This window comes from Patiria miniata, unplaced genomic scaffold (assembly GCF_015706575.1).
Source record: "Patiria miniata isolate m_02_andy unplaced genomic scaffold, ASM1570657v1 HiC_scaffold_19, whole genome shotgun sequence".
Lineage (NCBI taxonomy): Eukaryota > Metazoa > Echinodermata > Asteroidea > Valvatida > Asterinidae > Patiria > Patiria miniata.
The window spans coordinates 7,223,173-7,250,687 of record NW_024037057.1 but is presented as its reverse complement, the minus strand read 5'-3'; the positions used below and the strand labels follow the sequence as shown (position 1 = coordinate 7,250,687).

At 42.0% G+C, this 27,515-nt stretch overlaps 3 protein-coding genes across 3 annotated transcripts; 1 reads left to right on the top strand and 2 right to left on the bottom strand.

The window, feature by feature from the left end:
* Positions 1-12: 12 nt before the first annotated feature.
* LOC119725587 (solute carrier family 46 member 3-like) lies at positions 13-9,105 on the bottom strand. The gene is made up of 9 exons (XM_038197051.1): positions 8,974-9,105; positions 7,551-8,127; positions 6,733-7,012; positions 5,590-5,714; positions 4,362-4,467; positions 3,405-3,536; positions 2,577-2,660; positions 1,865-2,021; positions 13-518 (listed from the first exon to the last, which is right to left on the bottom strand). The coding sequence occupies exons 2-9, from the start codon at positions 8,091-8,093 to the stop codon at positions 410-412; spliced, it is 1,536 nt and encodes a 511-aa protein (XP_038052979.1). The 5' UTR covers positions 8,094-8,127; positions 8,974-9,105; the 3' UTR covers positions 13-409.
* Positions 9,106-13,658: 4,553 nt separating this feature from the next.
* LOC119725586 lies at positions 13,659-17,121 on the top strand. The gene is made up of 3 exons (XM_038197050.1): positions 13,659-13,787; positions 14,575-14,714; positions 16,205-17,121. Exons 2-3 carry the CDS (start codon positions 14,583-14,585, stop codon positions 16,598-16,600), a joined length of 528 nt encoding a protein of 175 aa, XP_038052978.1. The 5' UTR covers positions 13,659-13,787; positions 14,575-14,582; the 3' UTR covers positions 16,601-17,121.
* Positions 17,122-18,070: 949 nt separating this feature from the next.
* On the bottom strand, positions 18,071-23,673 carry LOC119725585. Its single transcript, XM_038197049.1, has 7 exons — positions 23,523-23,673; positions 22,081-22,380; positions 20,923-21,132; positions 20,304-20,360; positions 19,931-19,987; positions 19,097-19,184; positions 18,071-18,970 (listed from the first exon to the last, which is right to left on the bottom strand). The coding sequence occupies exons 1-7, from the start codon at positions 23,584-23,586 to the stop codon at positions 18,565-18,567; spliced, it is 1,182 nt and encodes a 393-aa protein (XP_038052977.1). The 5' UTR covers positions 23,587-23,673; the 3' UTR covers positions 18,071-18,564.
* Positions 23,674-27,515: the final 3,842 nt, after the last annotated feature.

The following is a 27,515-nucleotide window of genomic DNA, read 5'->3' as shown; positions in this document are numbered from 1 at the left end:
ATTTGGAATGTTTCATGGGCCCAAATGAGCAGGGGTAATAATGATGTAGCGCCTTGAGCACCAGTCCTGGTGGATACGTGCGCTTTATAAATACTGTCCCACTATTATTATTATTATTTTTCATAGGCTTTCAGTGACTACATTAGTCGTCGTATTCTAAAGTTCTCGGGGCCAGTGCACATCTGTAGAATTCGTCCTCATCATGTTCAAGATTTATTTTACCCCCGTCTTTTTGTACTTGCCATTGATTTTTGGGTGTATGTACAATTTTGGGATGTGGGCCAGGCACTTGGTCTGTTGGCCCACCCAGCCAGCGTGTATCTCCGGTTTCAGTGGCATGAACAATATTTTCACTAATGTAGCACACGACGCTCGCCACAATGCATATCAAAAATACAGGAACACGGATCTAAGTCGACTGGTCTGGTACGTCTTCAGCTACTTGTACTGGAGTTGGGCAATCCTTTGCAATCTTTTTGTCCATCCTCCCTTTGCGTATTGACATGCCATGCAGAATCCTGAACAGACAAACAAGGATAAAGATAAACAAAGAAGTTCCGCTAAGGCCAAAAAAAAAAAGTCTCCGGTTTCTGGTATGCGCACTCGTCGCCGTAGCCATGCGCGTCGGCAAAATGAAAAAGTTTTTTTTTCAATATAAGATGATGTCTCAAAACTGCCAAACTCACTGGTTTGACTGGAATCCTGCTGCTGCACAATTTTAACGTGTTTTTAGATGGGGTTATGATCGAGAATAAGCTTTATGTGGCCTCTCTGGACTCCCATATATTTGCACTAAGTTTAGTTGGGCACCATTTGCAGTCATCAGCCGACATTTGAAGCAAAAAAATCAGGTAAAAAAAAAAAAAAGCCGCGTCGCCGCACCACTTTTTGGGCAAGCTCCATACCAGAACCCGGAGACTTTTTTTGTTGGCCTAAACAAAAAAAAATCTGTTTTTATAAAATCAGAAATTGTGGAGTACAGACCAATCCGGGCATGTTGTCGATTCTATCGCGAAGGCCCCCTTCAATGGCAAAAGCATTGTGCTAGCTATTGGTCAGATAATCCGTCACAGGGCAGTTGCTTTGTACAATAGCATGCACAATGGTTCCTCCATTGAAGGGGGCTTCGTGAGTGAACAGTGATCACATGTCTGGGTTCGTCCAAACTAAAATATTAACTAACGTTTGCCCGAACTCTGTCTAGTCGACTGTGGTTGACTACGCTAGTCGACTATTTGGAACCAGCCTACTGGGGTTGGTTGCTTCGCTGGTAACCAATAGCCGCGCGCATTCACAACGCTAGCAGAGAGCCAGGACCCACAAGTTTTGCGATGACATTTTAACCAGCGTTTGACTAGAGACGTTCGCACGTTGCTATTAGTGCGCAGGCGTAAGGTACGTCACAAATCAACCACTAGTCGACTAATTGTCCTTGCCCGAACTTGGCCATACATGAACAAAAAAGGCTCGAACAGGTCAGTGTAACAATATTTTCCTTAAAATACAAGCCCCCAAATCCATTCAAATCTAAAAATTACAGCAAAAGTTGTATACAATGTATACCTTTAAATTTATCTCACACATGTAAACTAAATCTCGGTCAACAACTAAATCCTTATCTCTTGGTTTCTATTTGAAGCAAACAATGTAAAAATGGTGCAAAGTTCAAATTAATGTGTAAGGGCTGTCGTCTAGTGTTTACATAAAGGGATCAAACTACATGTTGGAGTGGAAAGCATGTAACAAATTTAGTTACGATTTCTAAACGTGTAGAAAGCAACTATTAGACGCCGTTTATGTGCTGACATGATTGTCAAAAGTTCAGGGTATTAGATCGTTCAAAATTGCTCTTATAGTGACTTACATTATAAGTGCTACCGGTACGACGTTGATTGCCGCTAGAACAAAAAACGCTAGTCCTCCGTCGAATTCCACCGTCTTTGCGTACAACGCCCCTAGCATTAGTGGCGAGCCGAAACTGGCCACACTTTCGATGACACCAATGATTGCAAAAATGACACCTGAAATGAGAAATTAAAAACAAATTTCTGACAAATTCAAGCCTGATTACTCCCCGTTCTGCCCCCAAACGGCCCTGTTACTTCCTGTACTGTCCCAAACCACCCTGCCTGTTACTCCCTGTACTGCCCCAAACCACCCTGCCTGTTGCTCCCTGTACTGCCCCAAACCACCCTGCCTGTTACTCCCTGTACTGCCCCAAACTGCCCTGCCTGTTACTCCCTGTACTGCCCCAAACCACCCTGCCTGTTACTCCCTGTACTGTCCCAAACCACCCTGCCTGTTACTCCCTGTACTGCCCCAAACCGCCCTGCCTGTTACTCCCTGTACCGCCACAAACCCCCCAGCTTGTAAAGTTTACGGATTCTTCAGGGAATAATTACAATGTAATACCGTGAAGTTGAGGGTTAATTATGCCGCTGTCAACGACAAATAATATTAAAATAAGATTAACAGGGAGCTGGAGTAGATTTATTGAAGAAATTGAGAAGATTATTCTTTGCCGAAAGAGGGAAAAAGGGGGGAAAAACAAAAGGGAAAATTTGGCCAAAATTTACCTTGTTCATCTTCAGATACTTCTTTGGACAACATGGTGCGAATGACTGGCCCAGGCAGGTTCCGAATACAGCCAATAATGCTGGCTGGAAAAAAGAACATCATCAGCAGAGTTGTGATCAAGTTCTCATCGGTCAATCACAAGTCAATCACAAGTCAATCACAAGCCAATCACAAGTCCATCACAAGCCAATCACAAGCCAATCACAAGCCAATCACAAGTCAATCCCAAGCCAATCCCAAGCCAATCACAAGCCAATCACAAGCCAATCACAAGTCAATCAGAAGCCAATCACAAGTCCATCACAAGTCAATCACAAGCCAATCACAAGCCAATCACAAGCCAATCACAAGCCAATCACAAGCCAATCACGAGTCAATCACAAGTCAATCACAAGTCAATCCCAAGCCAATCACAAGCCAATCACAAGCCAATCACAAGTCAATCCCAAGCCAATCACAAGTCAATCCCAAGTCTATCACAAGTCTATCACAAGTCAATCATAAGTCAATCGCAAGTCAATCACATGGCCATCACAAGTCCATCACAAGCCAATCACAAGTCAATCACAAGCCAATCACAAGTCGATCATAAGTCAATCACGAGTCAACTACAAGTCAATCATAAGTCAATCACAAGTCAATCACAAGTCCATCACAACTCAATCACAACTCAATCACAACTCAACCACAAGTCCGTGACAGACTTGTGACCGTCTTGTGCTGACAAGTGATCCATCACAAGTGTCTCCACCAGGACACAGGAGTTGACTTGCGATTTCCAACAGACTTGTGATTGACTGGTTTCTCAAATGTAGTTTTTTTTTTACCCATGAACATGAAGAGCGACGAGGTGGCGAACCCCGTCAGGAGATAGCAGCCAACGGAACTCAAGCAGCTAAGATAGAGGATCCAATGTTCCTTGAGACAACGGGGAAGGGTCAACCCACCGACAAGGAGTCCTGGAAGAAAAGGATGGTGAAAAAAGAAGATTCGGTTGTTGGTTTGGGGGAGGGGATCATAGATTACAGCACTGCAGTAATTGCGGATGGGGTGGGAAGAATGTATCAGTCAGTTTGTCGACTCAAAAAAGGCGTTGCTTGAGTTGACGATGTATCATAAGGATAATAAGGATAATATCATAAGGACTTTGTCCAAATTCGAAAACATGTGAGGCATTCTCGCAAAATGAGACAGAACTGGGCCCAAGTCGTAGTGGAGAAAAATGCCAAAAAAGCGAACGAGGACTTTTGTTTTCGATTTTCAGATTTACGGATAGTTGTAATCTTTGATATGTCTACTACACGTATTTTAACAGAAATTGTTCACGAATTGTGGAATAAACGTGGTTTTAATGACAAATCAAATTGCATCTTTCATTTTCACGACTACAAAACTTGGACCTTTAAGGGCCTTTTACTCTGTATTCGACTTTTTTGACATGTCGATTAAAAGTGAACTTTAAACAGCCATAACTTGTCAACAGAATGCCTGATTGAAGTATTGTAAGGAGAATTTTATTCTCTTTCCTAATACCCACAAACCCTTCTTCCAACCTCTGCCCAGTTCTGTCTCATTTTGGAAAGAATGTTGCAACCTGACCCCACTTCCTAACAAAATTGGAAATGTTTCTCAGTCCCAGATTCATGTCTTATCATCATTTTTGCAATGACCTTCATTAGGATAATGTTACGAAGAAAAAAGTGGCGTCAGGTCGCAACATTTTTTTTCCTCATTTTTGCCAGAACGTTTCACATATGAATGGACGGGGGAAAAAATGTACTTACCTAGGCAACCTACAAACAAGGTGACAGCTGTGAAGATTCCTACTGTTATTGTAGACCAACAAATGGGCGAGCCCAGCCCAAGCAAGACCGACGTACCCATAGCTCCCTACAAGTTTTAAAAAAATATCAAGCTTAACCGCCCTAAATCCTTCAAAATCCTCTTTGCCAAAGTGGAGGAATTTAGGAGGATTGAGGTTAAAAGTGTGTTACTGATTTTGCAGGATGCACTTTGTCAAGATCTTGGGTCGGACCTTGTGTTGTTTTGGCTAAGCCATGCATAAATATAGGCCTAGATTATGCTTGAAATCCTCCATACTGCTCCACGATGTCACTGGCCAAGCCTCAACATATTGACAGTCACTGCCGCAGGATTTTGCAGGATTGAGGCAGTGGTCACCCCTCCACAGACCATATTCAAGAAATAATGCAGGAATTTGCAGGATTGAGGCTATATGCTTTTTTTCCATGATGCCAATTGGAGAATTTTGCAGGATTGAGGCTACATCCGAGCAAAAAACAATATGGCCCATCAGGCCGGCATTTATCTCCGGTTTCTTGGCATGAAACGACTGAGATTATTTCTATTCCCCCTGGATGGGATGCCAGTCCATCGCAGGTTACTCCCAAGCTAACGTTGGTTTCATTTTATACTCGTGGGTGGAGAGAGAGGCAAGTTGAGGCGAACTGGCTTGCCCAAGGACACAACACTTGGCCAGCAGCTGGATTTGAACCCCTGACCCACTGATCCCGAGTCACGAGTCACGAACCCTAACCACTAGGCCACACTCCCCAATGTGGATGAACAACTCAGGCCAAGTTCGGGCAAGGACCATTAGTCGACTAGTGGTTGATTTGTGACGTACCTTACGCCTGCGCACTGATAGCAACGTGCGAATGTCTCTAGTCAAACGCTGGTCAAAATGTCATCGCAAAACTTCTGGATCCTGGCTCTCTGCTAGCGTTATGAATGCGCGCGGCTATTGGTTACCTGCGAAGCAACCAACCCCAGTAGGCTGGTTCCAAATAGTCGACTAGCGTAGTCAACCACCATCGACTAGACAGAGTTCGGGCAAATGTTAGTTAACCATTGGTCAACTATAGTCCTTGCGCGAACTTGGCCAAAATAAGTCGATCAACAGAAAAATTAATTCACGAAAAATGTGCGATTTGTTCATTTCTGGCTCTCAGGTTCTATTGAAAAAAAAACAAATTGATGCCTGATATTCACATTGAACATTAGAGTGAAGAAGAAACTTGTCATAATCAGGAGGGCAAGGCGGATATGTCTGCTGCCCTCTTTGACGCTAAGCACCACAACGAGGCTCTTGAACATCGCCGATAACTGCTTCGTGGCTGGCGATAGTGAAGAAACAAGAATTGAACAAATGTATTACCATGGGGATAGAAAAATATACCTGCACAGAATTAGTACATGCATTAATTCGGGCGATTCACAATGCAGTGCGCCACCAAGAGTTTGCCATGGAGAGTCCATTTTTCAAGTTTACGGTCGACAAAACATTGCCCATTTGAATGAGTGTCAGTAGACAACTTGAGCTAATATGTTGTAGAATGGGGCATAGCGTTCTGCCGCCTTACAAAAAACACCATATTGATAACTAGAAAAGAAGAGGGCAAACAGATCCTCGAATTATATGCTTACGAAACTACTGACCGAAAAAACTAACAATTTCAAATGTCCCGCGCCGCGAATTTGTCGACCATCTCCCACAATGCACTGGGAAAAATGAACTCTCCGTGGCAAACTCTTGGTGGCGCACTGCATTGTGATCGCACGAAATCACATCCATCAAAATGTTTTGCAGTATACGAATAAGGAATGTTTATGAGTGCAATGGTAAGAATAAAAAGCCATTTGCGAGTGAAATTTGAATAATTCAAAATTGACTTGAACGTTTTTGCAGTTACTTCCAAAATAGTCAGAGGGACACTTTTTGGGGGACATACTGTATGGGCTCCGTGCGCCAACAAAAGAGGGCGCCCTTTTACCTAGCAACGACGTCCCATGGGCAGGACATTTAGCTGGTTAACGCGCATCGTTCCTTGTGTGTGACGCACATACACCAGGGGATTTGTACTATGTACATGCAGTGGTACGGCCGAACGTCGCGGCAAAATTGCAGTCAGGCAAGATGGCGTCAGTCGGTCACCCCCAACTGTACTTTGTTTGCCTGTGAGGGGGTACTTGTGAACGGAGCGGATAGGCTGGCCCTCTGGAGCATTCTTGCTAGGGGGGCTGTATGCATCGACAGTGGAGTTCTTCAGAGGACTTGCAGCTGTCAACGTCATACCAGTAACATTTATAATGCAAGTACATTTTTCTGAGCAATTTTGCAAGATATTGACTCACCTGAAGAGCCATTTGTGTCTTTCTCGCGCGTCTCCAGCAGCAACTGGGGTATCACGATGTATAGGATTGACAGCCCGCAAGCTGCGCACATCGTCGCAAAAGGCGGGACAAACCCGAAATACTTCACCACGTATCCCATGGCCACCTGGGAGACCGCGATGGCGAAGAACAGCGTGGTGTCGATGACGACGAAGCGAAACATGCGCCTGTTCTTGGTCGTGACGTCCGCTATGTATGCCAGCGAGACCGCTATAACGAGGATCAAACTGCCAGTCAGGCCCTGTGTATTCCCCCCCCCCCCAAAAAAAAGGAACAAATGGGAGCAACGCATTTATACTTGACACGGGTAAAACAATAAGGGGAACTACTTCTAGAATCTTACACAATCAAAAATGTAGTTGAACAAAGAAATTGACAGGAGCGGGGCTTCAACCTGTAACCTCCGGATAACCGTTCCAGTGCTCTACCAACTGAGCTATCCAGCCCTATGTTGGCGGTTCCCCAAAAGGGGCTCGCTCAATGACGGCCATCTCTGTAGAAGAACTGCAACTGCGCATTTTACGCAATCAAGCATTGCGCAGTGTTAAAAATGTTCCAAACACGAGTGCTTATTGCTCGAAATGTGTTCGAAATATGACGCAGCCGATGCGCGTTATGCAAGTTGACGCTCAAAATGCCGATGCACGTGGATGGTCTGTAGGAAATGACGTCATTTGAGAGAGACATATATCAGTCAATACCTTTGTTCAACGGGCGCTAGTCAGAAGCCATGAACTAGTATGCCATACAGCTGTAAAGTAATAACGTCTCTGTCGTACCTGAGCGCACTCGCCGATGAAGAGAAAATTCGCGGACAGGTGGAAGCCCGTCACAGCCAAGTAGACGGCGCAGTTCACAAAGATCCCGAAGCTGCAGATGAACAGCGCCGCCTTGCGTCCCGCGTGGTCGCTCCACGTGCTCAGAAGCGGCGCCGAGAGGATGTTCAGGCCAGCGCTGCAGGCGAGGAGGTACATGACGCGCAGCGAGGTCTCGGACTGGATGCGCTGCTCCAGCCGGTACTCGGGGCTGGAGGTGTTCTCGCTGCAGCCCGTGTCCACGTCGGTCCCGTTCACGCCGTGCTCGCGGGATATCAGCAGGCGCATGTACTCGGTGCGCAGGGTTTGGATGGTGCCGTAGGCGATCAGGCACGTGAAGATTACCGGCTCGATGGTGATCCAGCGCCGGCTGGCCCTTAGCCGGTCCCCGACCCACTCTGTCTCTTCGTCATCGTTTTTCACGAGGATTTCTGTATCCGACATGTCTGTTGCTTCGGGCATCTCAGTCATCGCACATGTACCTGGTGCATAGTAGACAGCTTTCATAATACGCTATACACACCGAAACGGCCAAATCCCACTGTAATCCAAAATAAACAAGAACAAATCAGATTATAGCCGTAAGTTGGTAGGCAGAGTATATTTCATCCTGAACCAGTCCCTGATGTTTATCGCTCTCGTAACGGCAATGACTGGACAAGTATGCGCAGCAAATGTTTTGGGACTTTCAAAGATATTGAACATGAACATGTTTCATTCAGCAACCGACAAATTCATTGGATACATTGCATATGAGTTTGATCACATTATCTCAAGAGCAGATGGTTTTCTGTAAAAGCGTTTGCTTAATTTGTATTCATATACAGATGCCAGCAAATGTTTCAAAATCGGTAGTCTATGCAAATGCCAGTTGTTATTCATGAGAACTATGGTATCATTTGTACTTTCTAAACTTTGTTAATATTAATTTTTCGCGATTAACATTAATAAATGCAGTAATGTTTGCGCATAATGTGCTGGTATATTTTCAAGGTAGCCCCAACCCAGCCTTGAAATATGACAAGTAAATATTTGAAAACTGAAACATTAACTCACTTTTTATTCATTTTAAACGCTGTACCAAAAGGTACAGAGTAAAAATTTTCATATTTGAGCAAACAGTTCAGTAAAAGCGTTTGCTAAATTTTCATACAGATGCGAGTAAATGCTTAACAATTAGTAGTAAAAGCAATTACCATGTTTTATTCATACGAACAAGGTATCATTTGTACTTTATGAACTTTGATAATATTAATTTTTCGCAATTAACATTACTAAATGCAGTAATTTTTGCGCAGAATTATAATTTCAAGGTTGCCCCAACCCAGCCATGCCAGCCTTGAAAAATGACAAGTACATATTTTGCAACATGTGAGGAAAAGCTTACTTTGGCTTGGTTTTCCACTAAACACTGTAGTTGAGTTTCTGTCTTTTTAAACTTGATCGATGTTTTTATTCCCCCATGATCGATGCATCATTCAGCCATCAGCTGATCAGCTGGCATCGGACTCTCTTTGCACAAAATAATGCTTGTCATGATCAGATGATATGCACGCACGGTTATATGTCGATGTCATCACAATAGAGCGCCCCCAATGTTCTCGCGGTATATAGTCGTGTTCCCTAACGTGGCGCACTTCGAAGCTTACCCAACTTTCCTCGAGTAGTGTTGCCAAACCTATTTTGTTGACAAATCTCAAATGCATGCAGTAACGTTATAACATACTGGTACTTTGACCTTATTAATGCGTGCTATTTAAAGGGAAAATACAACATTTGCAAACATCAAAAAACTACCAAATCATTATGAAATACCTTGCTGGACTTTTAGTGAATGACAGTGTAAAGCATATCCTGTAAAATCATGGCACCTGGTAGTGGTATACTGTCATTTTCAAGAAAAGTGGTATTTTTGTATCAATTTCCAACGCTGGTCGGCCGACCAGCGTTGGAAAAAAACTGGCTTTTTTCAAATACTGGCCCCAATTGACCATCGCACTTGTTTGCAATCGATTACACACCTATAAACGGGTACAAGCCAGCTAGACTGGTTCCCTGACCTTACAATTCACCAATGTATGTAAACTGCTCCGTTTCTTCGTATATGGAGTCAGGGAACCAGACTACATGAAAATGATTGTTTTTCTTGGTTTTTAGCATTTTCGAACCCAAAATCTCAAAAAAGTCAGTGTAACTATATTTGCTATATATTTCCAACCCCCCAATTCCATCTATTTCTGAAAATTACAGCAAAAGCAAATGATGTATATTCCCTTTAACCTCTGTGAACAATTTCGGTTTCATAAAATTTAATCCGAAATTCCAAAACGGTGGCGTCGAGAAATTGGGCACAAATTCGCGGAGTGTTCCCTAACGTGGCGCACTTAAATAAATCTCGGAAATTTCCAAATTAACATTTAAGAATTTCTGTTAACTTGATAAATTCTGATAAATCATTATTATCTCTACTTACATACACAGCCAGATGTTTGTCAGAAAATTATTTTCTTATGTTTTCGGGGCATTTTCAAAGTGTTCACTTTGCACTTGAAAATAAAATCGGAAAATCACGCTAAAATAAGTTTATTTTCTAACTTTGTAACGGGTAAATAAACTCGCGATTTATGAACGGGAGTGTTTAGAACTTGATGAAATGTCACTCTCTGTGAAATTTCAGTTAAAACTGTTGCTCTAGCTAGCTAGGCGCTACAGGCAAAAAAATCAAAGTGCGCCACGTTGGGGGCCGCGCCACGTTAGGGTACATCAACAATACGGTAGTCTAGTCAGGGTAGTACTTTTTCAAGGTCAGAATTCGAACCAGTCATGCGGGGCCCGCCATCCATCAGTACCATAATACTATCAGGCGCGGTTCTAGGGGGAGGGGGCTTTAGCCCAAACTTTTGTTTAGCCTCCCCCCCCAAAAAAAATGAAATAGCAATAACGAATGTTAGAAGATGACGTCACATGTCAACGGTCTACCCCTTAATATTCGCAATAGCCAGCCAGGCGAGGATCCACGGCAGAGGGTGTTGGTTTGTTTTTGTGTCAAACTTCCCCTCCCCCCATTCGTGAGAAGGTATACGTAGTGTACTGCATTCGGTATTATGATTGACACTCCCCCATTGAAAATATGGTACGAGCCCCCCCCCCCCTCCCCCCCCCCCTCCCCCCCCCCCCCCCCACATTAATGGTCGGAGGCTATAAAGTATCCGGAGAAAAGAACTGGTCTAAATTTCAGCTTGCCTCCCTGCCAAGATCCACCCCTGCTAGCTAGCCCCCCTAACAGATATTAATGTAAAAAAAATGAAACATGTCGAAGACGATGTACTGAAAGGGTTCGTCTCTATGCACAAAAAACTTGGTCAAATCAAATAAACACAGAATATCAAACTCGGAAAAGAAGGTGTAGTATGAATACAAATTTGCAGAAGAAGACGAAATCACTCCAACAATGGACCGATCCAGTAAGCCCCGCCCACTGCGCACTGGGCAAATTAACACGTGCTCCTCTCCAATGCCACACTGCACTTTCCTGCCGCGCGCATCATACGCGCGTAACGCGCGTGCACGCACGTCGGACTTTTGTGCACGCATGTCGGACATAAATCACGGCTGTTATTTGTCAGAACACCATGGGGCGGTGCTTACTGGATCAGTCCATTACATACACAACGGAGAGCAGCCGGGACGGCGTGCGATGATCATGTTCCCCTCCCAGTGTTTTTGAAGTGGGGACGGCACTGCGTATATAGCGCTAGCGCCGGTGACTTGTGCGAGTTGTACACAATTGTCTGTCTTGGAACTTAATTCCCGTCCCTCCCCCCTCCCCGCCCCACGGTAATAGACCCGAAGGGCGCCCATTAGTACATTTATATAAGCAACAGGTTGTATTTATGGTCTGCTTGTTCAGGAAACACATTGCAACAGGCTTCTTTTTTTTTTTACTCTGTGCCAGTTGGTCTTACTCCATGCGTCATTCCGATAAAATGCCCAACAACTAAAAATCGATCGATGTTACAAATTAAATCATGCATAGCGCATTATTTTTCAAGGCGCTGTCGACCATTACAATGTCACTTATTAGTGTTCCTCACGATAAATAACCTTTTGACAACTTGACAAGGCCATTGAGCTGACTGGCGGTAATTTGGTGAAGCTGTGGACATGGTCTTCGCTCCATCCGCCTCTCGGAGAAAACAGCGCACGCAAATATTTCGAAAGTGGTACCCACACTCTTATGCAACCCATGTAAACACCAAAGTTAATTCAAGATGGCGGCATCCATGGAAACGGTCCATTACATTCAGATTCAGTCAATAATAGGCCCCATGCAAAAATACACCCGTCATAAATCCTTTAAAAAAACTGGTATTCACGATATCGATCCGATATCGGCTTTACTTTCCTCGTTCGCATACTTGCAAGGAAACGATGATCTTTGATCCAGATTTCAGTAATCCGAAGATCCAGATAATCACCAATCCAAAGAATCTGCAGTATTTGCGCATTAAGGCCAAAAACTTGGCCGATAATCTCATCACTATAGCCAACGAAAACTCACCGCATTCTTTTCAGAATATATAGGAACATTGAGGAAAAGAAAAGCTGACAAACTCACCAAAGCAAGATCATGCCGAAAACTAGCTGATCTATAGACCCTCGCCACCCCAAACCCTCCCCCCCAAAAAAAAAAAATGTTCTGAATTTGCCTTTGAAAAGGGGCCAAAAAGATAATACAATTTAATGGAATACAGTTTCTAGATTTATTCTTGAATTGCAATACAGGAGATTTCAAAACACCCCCCCCCCCTCCAGCATGGCCTTCCACACCCCACCCCCGCACGCAGAACACTTTCACTGGCGAAACAGACAATTACGAATGACTGATAATACCATTCTCCCTCATTTACAAAAGGCGCCGGCGCTGTGTCATGACTTTTCACAGACTTACACCAAAAAAGCGAGACAGGCGCTACTTTATTGTGCACAGCCGCGCTTCATCTACCCTCTTCGCCCTCTCACGATTGTACGGGGTGATTACCGAGCGACCGTATAAGCTCGCAGACAAATCGTGTTATCCTTGAAGAAAGGCATCAAATCGTCCTCTTTTGTACCTCCAGAAAACGAGTTCATTGTAAGGAGAATGGAGACGTTGGCGTAAATACACCAACTCCACAATAGAAGCACCATTAATTATGTTCAGTCGGTGATTTTTTTCACTTTGCTTTTCAAAAAAAGAACCGCTTGAAAAAGTCTTATTCCAAGTACTCTTTATTATTATGTATGTCTTGTCGTGCGTGGTATGTTGTATGCATAGACCATGCAACTTTTTTTTTGCAGAAATACCAGCAGGTTGGGATTAAGGTGATGGGAGATTCTGGACCCAAGAAATGTTGAAAGCCTACGCAACACACAAAAAACACATTTTTTCCCGCACAAGCTTTGCTAATTAACGAGCTTCATGTTCATTACATTCACTGTAATGAAAACATCGTGAACAATTTCAGCGTCATAAAAAGCACAGGCACGCAAAACTGGGCAGCTGAGGAGTTATAAATGCCTTTAAAAATCATGACCCACCTGAATAATTATTAACTCCAAGAAATACTGAAATCCGAACTTTCATTCAATGACGATATCCGACCACTTGTTTTGCCTAACCTGCAAACGTAAAATTTGCCCGCCATGTAAAGGAAAACTTGTCACAATTTAACATTTTCAAAAATGGCTGCCATTGCCTGTTATTCCACTTATATTTTTTTTAAAGGACAAATCTGCTATGGCCCCATAGCCAAATGTATGTCCTATGACATACTCTGTGCACCAACTGCCATGATTATATTTCTATCAAAGGCACAATCCATTACCTATCTGCCGAGTTGTTGTACCAAGTTTCAGTCGGTTAAGAGTGATTTTTTCCTCTTTGGGGGAAAAAAGAGATTAGGCCCACACACAAGTCCTTGAAATGGCTGTTTGTATACTGCGCCAGATGCTTTCAGGATCAATTCTAAAGATTCTGCCCTGCCGCTGCGAGAAAAAAACACAAATTATTCGTTGAGAGGTGATTTCGTTACGTAACTGCAAAATCGGGTGAAAATAAGCCGAGTTGGGCGTAACCCTCCTCAAGCAGTCAACTCGTCATTTCGAAGGATCAGCTCGAACAGTATAGCATCGTGCAAGAACCGCCTGCGCCTGAAAAAGGTAAAATATATTTTTTTTTTTTTGGAGGGGATAAATAGACAGTTAGGAATTTGGGAAGAATTCCGTATTATGGACATCACTCATTTTTGCCCGCAGTGACTTATCATCCATAACATGTCCTAAAAAGTCAAATTTAGCAGGGAAAATATTGACGCATTTTCTGAGAACTTGGAATCTTTCAGACCAGTCTCATAGGGTTTGTGTACAGGTTGTCAAGTTATGTCCCTAGTAAGTAGTATGGAACTCTTTTCCATTTTATCGTTGTTCGTTGGAATGACTGGATCATGTATTCAGTTTATTTCGAGGTGTTTTCCCCACATGAATTAAATTTATTTAGCGGAATTCCGATGTATATTTCATTTTAGCGAATCTTATCACATTTTGGAATGTAAAAGGCAAGAAAAAATTCTAAGTATTTCCTAACAAAATTGGAAATGTTTTTCAGGGCTCAGATTCATGTCTTGTCATCATTTTTGCAATGACTGACCTTCAATGAGATGATGAAGACAAAAGTGGCATCAGGTTGCAACGTTCTTTCCCATACTTTCTTACCTTTTCCGATTTTATTTCTTTTAACGTCTCCGAAAAAAATTCCGTTCTTTAAAGTTGTCAACAAAGTCTACGGAGAGACGTGACCAATTGCAATTCCGTGAAGAGTTTCGAATAAAACGTGGAAATGTTTCTCTCCCACGCATTCAGCCGGTTTTTGTCTTTCGAATTATGTTGAAAGTAATATTTTGGCGCTCTGTAATATTTAACGTTGTTTTCTCTTTTCGTTGGTTTCCAGAACTCATCATGGTAGGATTGAAGTGTGTGTTCCTCGTCTCGCTGGTAGCCAGCGCGCTCGTCGTTGGCAATGCCGAGAGCGACACGCTGGACAGCCTGCTTCGGCGGGTACTCAACCAAATGCACGCCCGGGCTGTGCAGGTACGTGAAACGCAACATGTCAGTCATTTCCCCTCAACAAAATAAGAAATGTCCCCAAAATTCCAACTTTTTACAAAGATAGCTAATCGACATTATGATGTGCACTTTGAAAGAATACAGACTTGTGCCCATCCACAAAATAACCCTGGCATATCCCAACATCCTCCCCCCTCACACCAAAAAACAAATAAAATGACCCTGCACTCTTAAAAATGGAAAGATTCCCATATCTGGCCATCACTAATTTTTCCCTTCAGTGATGATCTTAAAAATTGGAAAGATTCCCATATCTGGCCATCACTAATTTTTCCCTTCAGTGATGACCTATCAGCCGCCAGAGAGTAATAATATGTCCTAAAAAGTCAAATTTAGGTGGGAAAACTTAAGTATTTACCGAGAAAACAATTAGAAATTTTCAGACCAGTCTTATAGGGTTTGTGCACAGGGTGACAAGTGATGGCCAGATATGGGAATCTTTCCCTGTTTTCGAATGAGTCAATTTTGTTTTCGACACGAAAAATTGTCTGCTTGACACAGACGTACATAATGTGTCGGAAAGCATTCCATACAGTTATGGTCATCACCTATTTTTCCCTGTCAACCATGCATCAGAAAGCGATAACATGTCGTAAAAAGTCAAATTTAGCAGGGAAAATATTGAAACATTTACTGGGAAAAAACTTAGAATTTTTTCAGACAAGTCTCATAGTGTTGGTGCACAGGATGTCAAGACTAGTGATGTCCAGGTGTGGAATTCTTTCCCATGCATGACATGTCAGTTTTACTCGAGAAATTGTCGAAATTTGACGCCGAAGAGTACGTGTGAGTCAAATCTGACCTGCATGAATAAATATATTTTAACAAAGGAAGTTTCTTTCTCTTGCCTCCAAATCAAACACACGCACACAGGACGCCCAAGATTTTCGAATGAGTCAATTTTTTTTCGACACGAAACGTTCTTTTTGGCACAGACGGATACAAAATGTGTCAGTTTTACTCGCGAATTGTCATTTTGACGCCGAAGAGAACGTGTCGGGTCTAAGGCCAAAAAAAAAATAAGTCGGTCTCTGGTCAGCGCGCGCGTCGATTTTAATCATGCGCGTCAATCTTTTTTTTTCCAAAATGTTCCGCGGTAGCTCCAACAGCGCCCTCTATTTCCGCACCTCCTCAATTTTTTTTTACCAAAGAGCACCAAGGAATGGGAAATTGCATCAAGGCAAATGATCGAAAGCACCAAGGTAAATTATGGAGGACACCAATGTACATGAGGACACCAAAAAAGCAAAATAGTACCCCACCTTGTCTGTACAATCCAAGCTTGAAGAAAAGAAGAAAAAAAAGAGAAAAAAAAGCCGCGTGGCCGCGTCAATTCCGGAACTTTGGTCTGACCAGAGACCGAATATTTTTTTTTTTTGGCCTAATCTGTCCTGCATGAATAAATATATTTTTACAAAGGAAGTTTCTTTCTCTTGTCTCCAAATTAAACACAGGACGCCCAAGAGTACGTGCAACGCCTGATGACTGCAGCGTCGGCAAGCGACGGCACGTCATCCATTGAGCGCCTCTCCGTCCTAGACATGACCAGCGGTAAACTGTTGGCGTCGGGCGGGCAAGGAGCGGTACCGCTATCGGACGACGATAAGGCTAAAATCGCCGGCGCTGTCAAGAACGGGCGCTACCAGATGTTCGAGAGCGCAGGGCTGAAGGTGGACAGCAAAACATACCGTCTGTTTATGAGCACCGCCAGCCAGGCCGTGGTCCGATTCGGGAACAGGAGCGGCACTATCCTGGTCAAGAAGACCGGGGTTGGAGCCTTGATTGTCCGGGTGCCGGCAGGCAAGCTGAACCAGGCAACTATCAAGGCATTGGCAGATACCTCAAAGTAGGCTTAACAATTAAGCACAAAATAAAATACGAACCACTAAAACCGTGCGAGTATTTACTCCAGGGGAGTTTTTTTGAATAGTATAATTATAGAAAGATGATGAAAACAACAAAAAAAGATGTATCGATCATGATTATGGCGATTTTATTATTTTTTTCAATAGCAATTACCAACAGAGTGGCATTCTGAAAAAAACGAACGTTTTTAGTCAAATTTAACTCGGTCATAATTCATGCAATTTACAACCCCACAAGCAAGTGATTTATTTTTCATATTTTGTCCTTGGAGTGCTTCACTAATCTTTCAGGTATTCAAGCCGGTGTTATCAAATTGGTCTGTAGTTTCGATAAATAAAACAAAACTCTTCCATATTTCACAAGGAACACACAAATTCATATGTACCTATGAAAAATGAAACCTATGTACTCTTTTACATATAGCATGTATGCTTAACATTTGAAGATGTATCAATACCATTAAAACAGCAGAGAGAAATTTGCAACAAAAAGTCATCATACTTGATACGTTTTGTGTGTCATAATCGAGTGTTTCAAACCTGATATCTAACATTGTATATTAGTGTCGGTGTAAAACTGTAGGGCTTGCATTTCAAATCATGGTAACTTTTTTTGTGGGGGGGTATCACGAAATAGTATATCTTAATTATAGTACCCTGTGAAAAAAAATGCTAAAAAAATATATTTCAACCGAAAAGTGTCTCGTCATGTTTATTGCTGATGTAAGATTAGCTGATATTTTTTTTTTCAAAAGTGTGTTTAGTTCAAAATCCATGGCATGACCTCTTTGAGATTTCGAGTGTGGATATTTTGGGGGAAAAGGAAAAGGGCGAAACTTTCTGTCGATGACTGTTGGATGATGAACATGGTTTTTTTTTTCCGGTGGTTGAAAATGGGTCATAATATCAATGAATAGGGGGCTGTGAAGAGCACTGTTCTACTAAAAAAACTCTTAGAAAATTCCGTTCATTACAGCAGTTATGTACCTTTTACCTAACCACCCCCCCCCAAAAAAAAACCCAAAATGTCAAAATGTAATTCTGAAATAAAATCAATGTAGCAACATGTAGTCTAACAGGGTTTTTTTTTATCCTCAAACTAGTTTGATAGAGCGCCCTCATGTTCATGAGCCCATTCGAAAAGCTGCGTGATCATTTGACAATAGGTGGCGCTGTTCAGCATATAGGAGCTCTTCTTTTCTACGGTGGCGATTTACCCATCGGCTGGGTGCTTATAAATCAATTCTCCCATTATAGTGGGTGGTTTGGGGGAACATTTTGGGGCGATACTTTTAAATAATGGATACAGGGAACTGAAATGAAATGGTGGCAGCATGATAAAGGTCTATGAGCTCCGTGCGCTACCAAAAGAGGGCGCCCTTTTACTAACAACGACGTTCTATGGGCGGGACATTTCGATGGTTCACGCGCACCGTTCCTTGTGTGTGACGCACGTACACCAGGGGATTTGTACTTATTCACACGCAGTGGCCGCGCTTCGCGGCAAACGAATTGCAGTCAGGCAAGATGGCGTCGGTCGGTCACCCCCAACTGTACTTCCTTTGCCGGTGAGGGGGTGTTTGTGAACAGAGTGGATAGTTGATGGCTGAGCAAGTGTAGCTTGAATTTAGAAATGTGAAGTACGGATTCATTGGTACGGTACTATTGCGCATGCCTATAACCGAAGATAATTATGAGGTGACCGATCACGTGAGAGGGTTGAACTAATAAAAGGGTCACAAGTAATTTCATGAAGAGTCTGATCTTCATATGACACCGGCAACACAAAAATTCAGTTTTTTTTTTTTTCTCAAAGCGAGAACAAAGCCTGTTGAGAAAAAAATATGGCGCGTTTTTGGAGATGCGCTGGCACACATTTTAAAAACTGCGCTGTCTTTTTCTGGCCGCTGAAATGCTACCCAGTGGAATAATGAACACCCTTAATGAGGCTACTTGTCCGCACTCTCATAAATGATGTTCTCCACCCATCCTTCGTCAGGGTTTGTACTTTTCTCTGCCGGTAACTGGTACCCGTTCTCCTCTTGGCCACCATCCCCAGTTTTGACATCGTCCAGTGCGCGTGCGTCACCAACATGGCAACCATCAACTTCGTTCCCAGGAGTAGGCTCGTCTACGACGCCGGTGGAAAGGGTGACTTCCTCTCTCTCAGGGGTCAGCGGCTGCTGCACGTTCTCGTAAGGGGACGCGTCTACCGATGCTATCTGCATCATGTCGTAGGTGGTGTTCACGTACGACTGAACGCTCCTGGTAGCGTCAGACCCTCGGGCGCCCCCAACAGGCTTGATTTGGCCAGCCGCAGTATGATCCATTCTTGACTTGTCGTGCACTCTTCGCCTAATTTTTTGTTTGAATTGTTGAAACGATACATTGTTTCAGTTAGGGATTCTCAATCATTGACTTGCACCAACCAAGAAAAAATCTTCAAAAGCTGCATTACAAAATGAGCGTGTAGGTACCTACCATTTGAAGACGTAGACTCCACACAAGGCGCCCACGAGAACAGCAACGGCCAAGACCGACAGGCCTACCGACATGGCGACAACTTCGTCTGCATAAAGGCAAACAAAAAAAATAGTTGGAATTGAAGTTATATACAGAACTATTATCAGACGTTTTGGAGCGGTGTTGGAGAAAACTTCCCGCCCAAATCGAGTCGTCTCCTTTCCGGGATATCAGAGGTCACGTGATTCTTTTCGCCAATAAGCACACCTTATTCATGAGGAAGCCATTTTTGATCAATTCTCTGAATGTATTTTATAAATGGACCGATCCAGTAAGCTCCGCCCAGTGCGCACGTAGGCAAATTAACACGTGCTCCTCTCCAATGCCACGCTGCATTTTCCTTCCGCGCGCATCATACGCGCGTGCACGCATATGTCGGACTTTAGTGCACGCACGTCGGACATGAATCACGGCTGTGATTGGTCAGAACACCATGAGGCGGTGCTTACTGGATCGGTCCATTGTAAACTGTTGAATAGGATGGCGCAAAGCTATTTATGCGTTCCGAGCCTCATTTTTATTTCTTTTAATGTGGCTTTAAACATTAGGATAAGTTGAATTACAAGATTTAAATTATTCAGCAGAGCAGACTGGTATTAATTTGTAATTAACTTTATGGCGCTGCTTTCAATTCTATTCCCAAGTTCCAAAAATGAAGAGTTTACCTCTCTTTCAATTTAATATGGCCGACTCGTGAATAAATTAGATACTATATTTTTGACAGTTCAAGTGAACTGATTAAACTGACGTGTTCCAACTATGTTTCATGCAGTTAATAAGCCGTTCTGATACCTTTGGTTGGGCCGGAATTCCCGTAGTCTCCACTACCAGGGGCTGCAACTGCCGTTGCTGTTAGAAGAAAGAAGCAAAACCAGACTAATTTATATATGAGAGAAATTGTAAGAGTGAGACTCAATTTTCGCCAAAATTAACAACTTGTGCCTGAGGGACCGGGGAGACTGACCCATAGATAGTCTGTAATCATTGGTACAATCCTTGAAAGTCCCGGACGGTCGGGCCCTGGCTGTTTTTAACACAACTGATATCCGTGTACCAAAACGGCTCACCTTAGCTTCGTGTAGGGTTTAAAAGCAGAAACTTAAGGGGATGTTAACTTGAGTTTACTTTGATATTTTCCGTAAAATATCTAAGGACGTTATTATACCTTTGGTAACTTCAGAAACCTCGTACTCTCCACCGACAGACGAACCTGCAGGCGGCGCTGTTTGAAGGAAGAACCAAAACGATGATAAGACGACGATAAGACAATACTCTTATTAAAAACAAAAACGGAGAATTACATTATAATGTATAGACCTAATTTAAAATAAATATAAACAAAATGGGGCACAGGCTAGAGTCTCAAGCCATCTCTCGTAGACAGAGCCAAGACATTCTTCCATTCTTCCAAAGACATTTTGGTTTGTTTTGATTTGAGGGCTGGCTCATGTCTATATTTGGAATTCACCTAACTTTGACCTTCCGGTAGTCCCGGAAGTAAAGGCCAAGCGACTTCACGCACACCACAAAAAAAAAGCTAAGATGCTTTTTTTGTACTATTTTATCGAGCGAATTAGTGATTTGTCACTTAACTGTGTGCCTTCCTATTCAACATTTCTAACGAGCTGCGAGATTCTGCGTGTTCTAATTGGTTCATATAAAAGTTTTGCACGATTTGATTGGCCAAATTTTCAAATGTTTAGACTTTGCGCGATTCTGATTAGCCGACTAAAAAGCTGGTTCACGGCATGTGGTTCTGACCATCAGCCGATTGAGCCGAATACCTGCACTTGTCAACGCGAGGCATGCTGGACTCGTCTGATAAGACCACGTGACGTTGCCGGATTCATCCAGGATGCACTGCGCGGAGCGGTTGCCATGGATCTGGAAGCCGACGTCACACCGGAAGGTGACCTCTGACCCGAACCAGAAATCCCCGGCGTCGACCAAGCCATGGGTCGGTTGTCCCGGATGCGGACATTCACTTGAAGAGACTTTGTACGAATGTGGAAAATAAAAATAGATCTCGATCTTGAATACTGGGGCACTTTTTCTTGAGCGAATGCACAAACGATCTTACAGATATTGCCTTACAAATAATCTCGTTTTAAAGGTGACCAAAAAACGAATTTTAAAGCTTTAAGTTGTAATACAACTTTAAAGGCATATAGGCTCATTTGCGTTAAATGCATTTTCGTTACCAATAAGAACACAACTCACAAAATCCGTGTTCAACACTTAACCATGCAGCAATAAGTGGTATATGCTCTCTGTTATTAGTTTTTATATGTTTTGTGTAAAGTTGGGGTTTTTTTGTAAAGTCTTGTCTATTTTTGTAATTTTATTTTCTTTGTTTTATTCTGTTTTCATGTAATTTTAAAAGAGGGCTCCTTTGGAAAGTACTTTTTTTAAACTGAAATGGACTACCCTCGTTAAAAATTACAATAAATAAAAGTTGAAGTTTCACTCAGAGCATATTACACTTTTTTGGTGAAAATGAAAGGGGAAAACATGAACAATCGTTTGATCACATCGGAAACACGATTTCGTCTATAGCACTATTTATTTCAAAAAATCAGTCAATCGTTGAAAATCACCGCCTGGATTACTTTCGTCTATTAATGACAGCAGGCCAGACGGAATGATTTTACGGGGTGTTTGGTACCAGTGCGATCTTTGAGAATAACTCGGCAGGTTATTTTGGATAAATGCAAATGATAGTTGCCTTTAAACAATGATTCAAAATGTCGAGTATCATGCATCGAAAGGGTGTATATAGAGAACCGATTGGACAGATTTTGTGGTTTCATGACCCGATAAACATGAGGTATAAGGAGTTCTTTGGGACATAATGCGCGAACTGTCGGTAATTTTTCATGTTTTCTTCTCAACGGCGCGCAGTTTCATGATGTGATAATTTTCTATACGTGGCAGAAACTAACCGTCATAAACAGACATCCTTGTTTTGGCCGGTTTCCAGTAGGATCCACCGCAAAACTGGTCTCCATTTCCGCTACAAGTAAAGCCACATTTCTGCATGCACTGGCAATTCCGTGATTCTCGAATGTTGTCTCCGCAATGGCACTGGTCGTGTTGCCTCAGACCGGCTAGGCTCGCGTTCCGGTCCTTGCAGATCTGCAGACACAGTTCCACCGTCATGGTGTCGTCTTTGACAGCGTAACGTCCGAAGGCGCTGTTCATCATTTGGGCCTCGTCCCAATAGCAGCCTTTATAGCCGGGGTCTGCCAACAGAAAACAGGGATCGGATCGCCCATCAGAAATGATGCAGATGCCGCTCGAAAATAGGCACCCAATTATGGCACCTCCATAGTCGTAATGCAATGAAGACGTCGTCCAACCTGGGCTAACCCATGGTATACCAAACCCAAACACATACATCAATTCTTAACATTTGATGTGAAATGCACATTGCCTATAATGTGCCAGCAACCACACAACAAGCAACTTTGCCGCGCCGCAGTAGGTGCCTACAATAATTCTTCAATATAGTACTTCCACAAGCAGAACTTTTGTCACGGTGCTGACGGCAAATCTCTGCAGCTCCTCTGTGATACACTATTGGGGCAGGGGAAACATTTGGGGGAATAGGCCTGAGACCTAATGACGTCACGCTTTGTAATGTGCGCTCTCCTATATGTGGTTGACGGTCCCTATACTTCATCTGGCGTCCCAACTCCGCTCCCATAGGAAAGCGATTATGTAAACAAAGCCATATTACGTCTTAGGATATTATGCCTTTATTAATTGGGCCTGACCATGCAGCACCCCCACTAGGACCATCGCAGATTTGTCCTTTAAAAAAACATAGGTGGGATAACAAGCAATTTTCACAGTTTTCAAAATGGCTGCCATCAGTGCCATCATGGCACTGATGGCAGCCATTTTGAAAACTGCAATGGCATTGCTAGTTAATATACATAAATCCGCGGTGGCCCTATAGCCAAATATCTTTCTCATAATACATGTATACCCTGACTGTGTGCCAAATGCCATGCTTGTATATCATCTAAGGCACAATCACATCACCTGCAGTCGGCATGTTGGGGACACTTTAACAAAAACTGCACTCGGTGATGGCGCACCGCGCCACGGCTCTATTTACACCGAGGGTTTCTAGAGCCGCTAAAAATGCAGACTTTTGATTTTGGGGGAAATTGGGATTTGCTTTTCGCTCACTTAATTGCTTTTAACGAACAGATCGCTTGCACCGCACCATCTTTGATGTGAGTGTTTTTGTTCATTAGGGCATAGAGCATGCGTCGTTAATGAATAATCATAACAAAACTTAACACGCCTCAAAGATGACTGATGAATGCAATCGATCTAATAGTGACCGGCTTGTCTGGTGATACAAAATACTCACGATTTATATGTTGACTTTCCACAAGAACGAACAGCATCGCCAAAACGGCATTCCTGGCCGCCATGGTGTTCTCGTGTAGCTCGGACAGAGACAGAGAGCAACACTTGTATTCAACTCGAACCAGACACAGAATTTCGATTATGGTGAAGCAACATCCGGGATAAGTTGATCTTTTCCTCCAACTGATCTATTTGCTTTATAGTTTCAGCTCTACATAGCCTACAACATAAAGCACGCACGGATCTCTGAGTGTCGTTGTGAATGATTATTTGGTCAGGCGACGAACGCGCACAATCAACACTAACTTTGTCGTGTTTTGTTTTCACACCTTATTTTCATTCGACAAAATAATAATAAATAATCAAAATAATTGGCAAGCAAGCCACATAATGGCGCTGGCATTCAGTTGCACCATTTTACTGCAGACTTTGACAGATTTTGTTTTTATCCGTGGTTTTAGGTGAACAGAGTACACTATAAACCGCGTGGTGCATTTGCGCTGGTGAAGTGAGATTTCAACCACTGTCACGCTGATGCTGGTTTTAAGAAACTATACACTGCAATAACTGTAGTGTTAATTTAACACCATTCGATATCTATATAGGACAACACCAGTAAAATTTAACACCAGATGGTCCTATATAGATACCAACAGTGTAAATTTAACACTGCAGTTTATGCAGTGTACTACTAGTCCATGGGCCAGTCCAAATTATGTTGGTACCACCTCAGGTGGCAAAACTTTAGTGGTGTTCATTTCTTTGTTTCATCATTATAAGTAAAAAAAAATATATGATGGCCTTTCGTAATGAGTAGCTTAATATCTTTTTTATGCAGAGGCTGATTTTAACGTAAACCCTATGGGTATCGGGAGGGCGGGGCCACAACCCCCTCAATGCAAATTATTATAACTACTCCTAAACGATTTGGATGATCGGTATGAAATTCGGTGATCTAACTTCTACCAGAGGTCCATATACCATATCCTATTCAAATCAACGAAACCAAAGCGAGGCTGGAAGCGAGGCTGGAAGGAAAATAGTCTGGTTCCTTTTTGCACAAAAACATTATCATTCAGTACTGTTATTGGATACTGGGAACATGACTGAAATGGTGGCAGCACCTTGAGCGAATTATTTACAATCGTACCACTAAATATTTAAATGAGTATAATATTATATCTGACAGTCAATTCGGATTCCGAGAAAATTATTCAACAACACATGCCATCATTAAGCTAGTAGACAAAATCACAACCAACCTTGATTCATCTAAAAGTACGCTTGGAATTTTCTTAGACCTCTCTAAGGCCTTTGACACCATTAATCATGACATTCTTTTAACAAAGCTTGACTATTATGGGATTAGAGGCATTCCTCTGGAGTGGTTTAAGAATTACCTTTCTAATCGTCAACAATTTGTGTCCTCAGAGAGTCACCAGTCCTCTCTTAAACAAATATCCCATGGAGTTCCTCAAGGATCAATACTCGGACCTTTACTGTTCTCTATTTATATTAATGATTTTAACAAATCATCAGATCTGTTTTCCTTCATTATGTTTGCTGATGACAGTAATTTATTTCTTAGTCATAACAACATTGATGTACTTGCTGATTTAGTTAACCAAGAATTACTTAAAATTTCTGAATGGTTTAAAGCAAACAAATTATCCCTTAATATCAAGAAAACAACCTGCATGCTATTTTCCGCTAAAACATGGTCCCATTTACCTGATATATATATCGATAACATAAAATTGCCCTATTCTGATTGTGTAAAATGTTTGGGATTATATATTGATCCTACTCTCTCTTGGAAAATTCAAGTTAACAACATTTGTGCTATTATCTCTAGAAATATAGGTGTCATTAGTAAGCTCAAAGCCTTTTTCCCACAGGAAGTACTGTTTATGCTGTATAATACATTGATTTTGCCTTATTTGAACTATGGTATCCTAGCATGGGGGAATTGTGCAGCTAGTTATGTGAATAGAATTCTTAACCTACAAAAACGGGCATTGAGAGTTATTAATTCTGTCGACAGACTTGAACATTCAAATCCTCTTTTCTGTAAACATAAAACACTCAAGGTCAATGACATTTATTCACTTCAGCTTGGAGCCTTTATGCATCGTTTGAATAATAATTTACTTCCAAATCCCATTGCAGAAACGAAACTATACATCACCATTTTACCCGACAACGTAGAGAATTTCACTTTTCATTTGCAAGAACAACTGTTTATAAAAAGACAATTAGGCATGAAGGACCTAAGTACTGGAAGTCCTTACATAAATCACTCCAGGGCACTCGTAGCCTTCCATTATTTAAATCCAAACTTAAATCAAATTTACTATCAAATTATAATAGCTCAGATTAATCTTCTTACTGGGTTACTACTCTGTATTTCTTTTTTTTTCTGATCAGCAATATTGTTTTTCCGTGTGTTATGTACAATTTAAAATGTATACGTTCAATTGTTTTCATTTGTTTTTCATTAAATGTTTGTATTAATCCATGTTAAAGGGGATCTCTACTCGACAAGCTCCGCTTTTTGGGGATCCCCTTCCACCATCTCTAATTAATGAAATGAGATGTGGTAAAAAATAATAAAGAATGAATGAATGAAAAATCATGATAATGGTCTGACTAACTACAATGCATGCTGGGAATCCAAAATGGCCGAGTGAGAGGGATGGTGGCGCTATAGACTGTAAATTTGAATAAGATATGCAGATATCCTATTCAAATAATGGGTCCTATACAGTTTTATTTCCAGAACAACAGACCTATTTTAATGTCCTATTTATCTTCACGTACTTTGCGCAAAAATGAGTCCGTTTTTGTCATAGTTTCACACCACATCGGCTCGTGCGCGCGTGAGTGACACTTAATCCTTTTCCAGCCGTTTATAATTGCCCATCAAAACTACTAGTCTTTTAAACAAAACAAAACAAAGAAACTTGATTCGCACGATTCAAGTACATAACTGACACAAGGAAGTTTGAAACTGAAACCTATCACAATAAATAGTCTAGCTGTAAGACAAACATCGCTGCAGCGCCGGATTTCCTCAGTGTCGATGTCTGAAACATTGTACGTACGTGATCGGATCTGTTTACTGTCGACTTAAAGGGAATGTACAACATTTTGCTTTTGCTGCAATTTTCAGAAATAAATGGATTTGGAGGATTAGTATGGTATATAAAATATTGTTAAACTGACTTGTTTCATGTTTTGGGCTTGTAGATGCTGGAAAAACCAAGAAAACCTATCATGTTCTTGTAGTCTGGTTCCCTGACCCACTTAAGATGAAAAATCAATTAATATACTTTGGGGAATTGTAAGGTCAGAGAATCAGTCTAGCAGGCATGTACCCCTTCACAGGTGTACGTGTGTGAACAATTGCAAAGAAAAGTCAGAATAACTAAATATGAAAAATTAAGAAAAGTTTTTGGAAAAAAGCAAGTTTGCTCCAACGCTGGTCGCCCGACCAGCGTTGGAAAAATACAGTTTTTCTTGAAAATGTCCGCACTCCAGGAGCCACGATTTTAAAGGATGCTTTTTAGACTGTCAGTCCCTAACAATACAGTAAGGTATTTCGTGATAATTGGATCATTTCGTTTTTTGATGTTTGCAAATGTATTGTATTTTCCCTTTAACATGTTCAAGTATGTTTGTCTCAAACACAAAACAGTTTCCTTTTGGCGTTAAAGTCAATGGTACTTATGATTTGAATTATTGCCGCATAAAAACGTATTAAAGTATTTGATGCATATTTTGTTTGTAATTTTTTTTGGGGGGGGGGCATATTAAAAAAAAAGTTGGCCAGGGAAAATCCTAACACGGGTTGAGCTAGCTGCAGAAACTTCTTTGCAAAACAAAACAAAAATATTTTTTGTGTGTTTTCTACTGTCTTTTCAGGTTCCAGTCCGCAGTAAAAAGGCACTAGGCACACTAGTAATGATAAAATTGGTCTCATAAAAAACATGCC

Excerpts from the sequence above, each read along its gene's own strand:
- LOC119725585 (XM_038197049.1), bottom strand. The coding sequence starts at position 23,586 with ATGGCGGCCAGGAATGCCGTTTTGGCGATGCTGTTCGTTCTTGTGGAA. Across the intron at positions 20,361-20,922 it reads CCTCGCGTTGACAAGTGCAG|CGCCGCCTGCAGGTTCGTCT; the intron begins GTATTCGGCTCA and ends TCCTTCAAACAG. Across the intron at positions 19,988-20,303 it reads GGTTTCTGAAGTTACCAAAG|CAACGGCAGTTGCAGCCCCT; the intron begins GTATAATAACGT and ends TTCTTCTAACAG.
- LOC119725586 (XM_038197050.1), top strand. The coding sequence starts at position 14,583 with ATGGTAGGATTGAAGTGTGTGTTCCTCGTCTCGCTGGTAGCCAGCGCG. Across the intron at positions 14,715-16,204 it reads TGCACGCCCGGGCTGTGCAG|GACGCCCAAGAGTACGTGCA; the intron begins GTACGTGAAACG and ends AATTAAACACAG.
- LOC119725587 (XM_038197051.1), bottom strand. The coding sequence starts at position 8,093 with ATGAAAGCTGTCTACTATGCACCAGGTACATGTGCGATGACTGAGATG. Across the intron at positions 5,715-6,732 it reads AGACACAAATGGCTCTTCAG|CCACGAAGCAGTTATCGGCG; the intron begins GTGAGTCAATAT and ends CACTATCGCCAG. Across the intron at positions 4,468-5,589 it reads TCTTCACTCTAATGTTCAAT|GGAGCTATGGGTACGTCGGT; the intron begins GTGAATATCAGG and ends TAAAACTTGTAG.